The sequence below is a fragment of the Pteropus vampyrus genome, unplaced genomic scaffold (assembly GCF_000151845.1).
Source record: "Pteropus vampyrus isolate Shadow unplaced genomic scaffold, Pvam_2.0 Scaffold802, whole genome shotgun sequence".
Classification (NCBI taxonomy): domain Eukaryota; kingdom Metazoa; phylum Chordata; class Mammalia; order Chiroptera; family Pteropodidae; genus Pteropus; species Pteropus vampyrus.
Window position 1 is genome coordinate 34,145 of NW_011889583.1, and position 4,634 is coordinate 38,778.

The 4,634-nt window shown below is 36.0% G+C and overlaps 1 protein-coding gene across 1 annotated transcript; it reads left to right on the forward strand.

Annotated features, from left to right (window-relative positions):
* The first annotated feature begins 856 nt into the window (after nucleotides 1–856).
* On the forward strand, nucleotides 857–1,798 carry LOC105309613 (olfactory receptor 52E4). Its single transcript, XM_011385783.2, has one exon. It carries the CDS (start codon nucleotides 863–865, stop codon nucleotides 1,796–1,798), a length of 936 nt encoding a protein of 311 aa, XP_011384085.1. The 5' UTR covers nucleotides 857–862.
* The last annotated feature ends 2,836 nt before the right edge of the window (nucleotides 1,799–4,634 follow it).

Sequence of the window (4,634 nt, forward strand, 5' to 3'; positions counted from 1 at the left end):
TTTTTTTTATTACTTTCAGGGATTAGGGAAGATTCATTTACAACTTTAGATTCAGCTTTACTTAAATTTGCTAGGTGTTGGATCTATTCATATCCTAAGGTAGGCACATTTTCAGAACATAGGTGTGATTTTGTATGTTAGTTATTGGTATTATAGGTTATAAGAAAGAGGAACATAATTCAGCTGAAAAGCCAAGGGCAATTTACTGGAAGAATATCAGGGAATCGCTGAACAAAGAAGAGTCTGGAGGTATGGGATTAGAAACCAAGCCATTCCATAAAATTAGTAGGCATCAAAAATAGCAGTGGTCTCATAACAGAAAGAGAATGAGAAAAATTCTAAGAGAGACCATCTACTTAACTTCCCTTATGTCATATGACTGTATCAGATTCATAAGACAAATCCCTACATTTATGCTATATCAAAACATAGACAATGATATGTCAGCTGTTCTCATTTGAATTTAGGATTCTTTAACACTTGACTGCACTTGGAGAACCACTGGGTATAGTAATTTCCCCAAAGCAAGGGGCTATATGGAAAGGAATGAAAGGGAATACCATAAAATGTAAGTATATACCACGTTTTGAAATATCAGTTCTTTCAAAGATCTACAAAAAATAAATTCATGGACAATATTGCCTATGATGAATCTCAGAACAATATTGTATATTGAGAGAGTTGCTCAATTACCCTCTGGAAAGAGGACAAACTCTAATGTTTGTAAATTAACTGCTTCTGCCATTACCTCCACAGTACAGATTAGAAGTCTTTCCGTCTTTCCAGGACATTGATAAGAAAAGATCTTAAAGAAAGTGAGACCCTCCTCCTTAACAGGAACTCGATGATACTTGCTAAGAGAATGCCTTCTATCAATGACACCCAGTTCCATCCCCCCTTCTTTCTCCTACTAGGAATACCAGGACTGGAAACTATACATGTCTGGATTGCTTTCCCATTCTGTATTGTATACCTGATTGCCCTTGTGGGGAACATCACCATTCTCTTTGTGATCAAAACTGAACAGAGTCTCCACCAGCCCATGTTCTACTTCCTGGCCATGTTGTCTATGATTGATCTGGGTCTGTCCACATCCACCATCCCCAAAATGCTGGGCATCTTCTGGTTCAACCTGCACGAAATCAGCTTTAGCAGCTGCCTTGCTCAGATGTTCTTTATCCACATGTTTACAGGCATGGACACTGTTTTACTGGTGGTCATGGCTTATGACCGCTTTGTTGCCATCTGCAACCCTCTCCAGTACACTGTGATCCTCACCAACAAAACTATCGGCATTCTAGCCTCTGTTATTGTTGGAAGAAATTTGATCCTTGTGACTCCATTTGTGTTTCTCATTCTGAGGCTGCCCTTCTGTGGACATCACATCATCCCTCACACATACTGTGAGCACATGGGTCTTGCCAGGTTAGCCTGTGCACCCATCAAGGTCAACATTATCTATGGGCTCATGGTGATTTCTAATATCATTGTAGATGTCATCCTGATCACCTCTTCCTATGTGCTTATCCTTCAGGCTGTATTCCGCCTTCCTTCTCAGGAAGCTCGACTAAAAGCTCTCAGTACCTGTGGTTCTCATGTCTGTGTCATGCTGTGCTTTTACACACCAGCATTTTTTTCTTTTATGACACACCGCTTTGGTCGGAATATTCCCCTCTATATCCACATTCTTTTGGCTAATCTGTATGTGGTAGTTCCACCTGCCCTTAATCCGTTCATCTATGGAGTCAGGACCAAGCAAATCCGAGAGAGGGTTTTAAAGATATTTGTACAGAAATAATAGATCTTTGTAAAGATAGAGATAATGTATTCACATACTACCCAAATTTAATCTGAGCTCTCTTTAAAATTTTTTATTGTATTAGATACTAGTGGGCAGATTTTTCATTTTTATTGGAAGTGGTTTAGGGTGACAGATAAAGCAAAGCTACCTTTGCTACTCATTCTGCCCACCTACCCACATGTAACTGGACAAAGGGAAAAGACTAATGGAAAGAAATATATCCTAGTGACAGCAGTGTTTTGGGAGCAGAATGGTTCATGGAAAAGGGTGGGAACTCTCCCCATTTCTCCATGTCTTCTTTTCAGGTAAGTTTAGATCCTGAAGGAATGCTGATCTAATAATTTCATATTGTAGATGAAGTAAATAAAGTTTAAGCCATGGATTAGTGGCAGTATAGAACATCTTCTGTTCCATAGATTTGTAATCTTTACATTAACCCTCAAATTTTGTTTTTCTTCTCTAGAATCATTGACTTGTTTTTATTTTAATGTTCCTTCAGTCTTGTTTTACTGTCATTCTTGCTCACTTTTTTTTCTAACTTCTCTTTCTCCTGAGTCAGTGTTAAATAATGCCAGGTGAAGTAGCAGCATTACTTGTATAAATGGGAATGTCCTTCCCACTCTGTTTCACCTATACTGCAAGCTGATGACACTGTGCAGAAGGAAGCAATGAAGTCAGAATTGAAAGAGATCACCTTCTAGAAATGCAATGATTAGAACCTAAATACTTTAGTCAAAATATGTGTTTTTCATTATTAGTATTTAAAAATTTTAAAAAGTTTTTAATTAAGTTTATTGGGATGACATTGGTCAATAAACTTATATAGATTTCAAGTGTGTCATTCAATACTACATCATCTGTATATTGCACTGTGTGTTCACCACCCAAAGTCAAATCTCTTTCCTTCACCATGTATTTGACCCTCTTTACCCTTATCTACCTCTCCCCCTTTCCCTTGGGTAACCAGTAAACTGTTGTCCATGTCTATGAGTTTTTGTTTGTCTTGTTCCTCTATTGCTTTCAATTTTACATTCCACATCACATGGTTCATGACTTTTTCTGTCTGATTTATTTCACTTAGCGTGATAATCTCAAGGCCCATCCATGATGTAGCAAACAGCAGTATTTGATCTTTTCTTATGGCTGAGTAACATTGTATATATGTACCATATCTTTATCTAATAACTTATCAAAGGACATTTTAGTTGTTTCCATGTCTTGACCATTATGAATAAAGCTACAGTAAAAACCAGGGTGTATATACCCTTACACATGTTTTCAAAATTTTAGGGTAGATACTCAGAAAGTGAATTCCTGGCCCATATGGTGATTCTCTTCTTGATTTTTTGAGGAACGTCATACTATTTTCCATAGTGGCTGTACCAATTTACATCCCTACCAGCCATGTCTAAGGAAGTATACCTTTTCCTCCACAACCTCTTTAACACTTATTTTTACTATCTTGTTGATAATAGCCATTCTTACAAGTGTGAGGTGGTATCTTATTGTGGTTTTAATTTATATTTCCCTAATAGCTAGTGATGTTGAGCATCTTTTTATATGTCTGTTGACCATTTGTAAGTCTTCTTGGGTGAAGTATCTGTTCAGATCCTCTGCCCATTTTTTAATTGGATTATTTGCTTTTTGTTGGTGAGGTGTATGAGTTCTTTCTATATTTTGGATATTAGCCCCTTATTGGAGGTATTATTTGCAAATATCTTCTCTCATTTAGTTGATTGTTTGTTTTATTGATGGTTTCTTTTGCTGCACAGAAGATTTTTAGTTTAACATGAACAGGAAATAATTATTATACACATTTTCCTGAATAATCTGGTTAAGCCTGGCATTTGTGGTCATCACCAATGAAGTATGGAAAGATCCTTTGAGAGGGTCATTGGGAGCCGTTATTCATGGGCAGCACAATGGATGACTGGATGATGCAGCACACTAATGATGCAATCAGCATTAAATAAATGGAATTTGGAAACGCTGGAGGCAAGATGATCTATATGGTCTTGAAAAGCCATGACTTTCTAAGTAATAATAGTGCTAATAATACCTTCTATTGTAGCAGAAATAAAATGTCCAGAAATGGCCCGTTTTGACAATAAAAAAAAAAAACATGAATAGAGAGTTCATGAAACTTAACAGAAATAAGAAAGTGCCTGGACCCCGGAAAGAATCTTTATGTGCAGTAATTAGACAACAATCAAATATATAATTAATTCATTTCTACCCATTATTCTAAAGCATAGATAAATTATTATATATTGTATAGTTCCCTGAATTTCGTAACACAGTTTTTAGTCAAATTATCAGTGACTCCACAAAAATGCTTGCCCCAGGCATTATATACAGCAGTAGGGCAGTTCTTGCATACATTTTTTACATTCAGCCTCTGAATGCCCAATTTCTAACTTCCCATTTCACTCTTGTGGTTGTGTCAAATTAATACTGCCCTAAAGCACAGCCCCATTTTTCTATAAATATCTGTATTCTGTTTGAGTATTAATTTGTGTATGAAGCTGTGTGTACATGTATGTATGTGCACATGCTTATGTTTGTATTAAATATGGCATGAATTTACTAGTATCTGATAATATTAAATACATTTACAAGCAGGCTTAATAGAAAATATATGTGATATGATAAAAAATACATATATGCAAAAAGAAAAATAATTGAGGAAATGATGACAAGAGAAAAATATGATGATTCTAGCATTAATTATATTCTATTAGATTAAATATTCTGAGATAAGAGCATTTTCCACAAACCTCTCTTACTCTCCCAGATACTCTTTCTCCTTTGGACACTTTTATTTGTTGCAGGA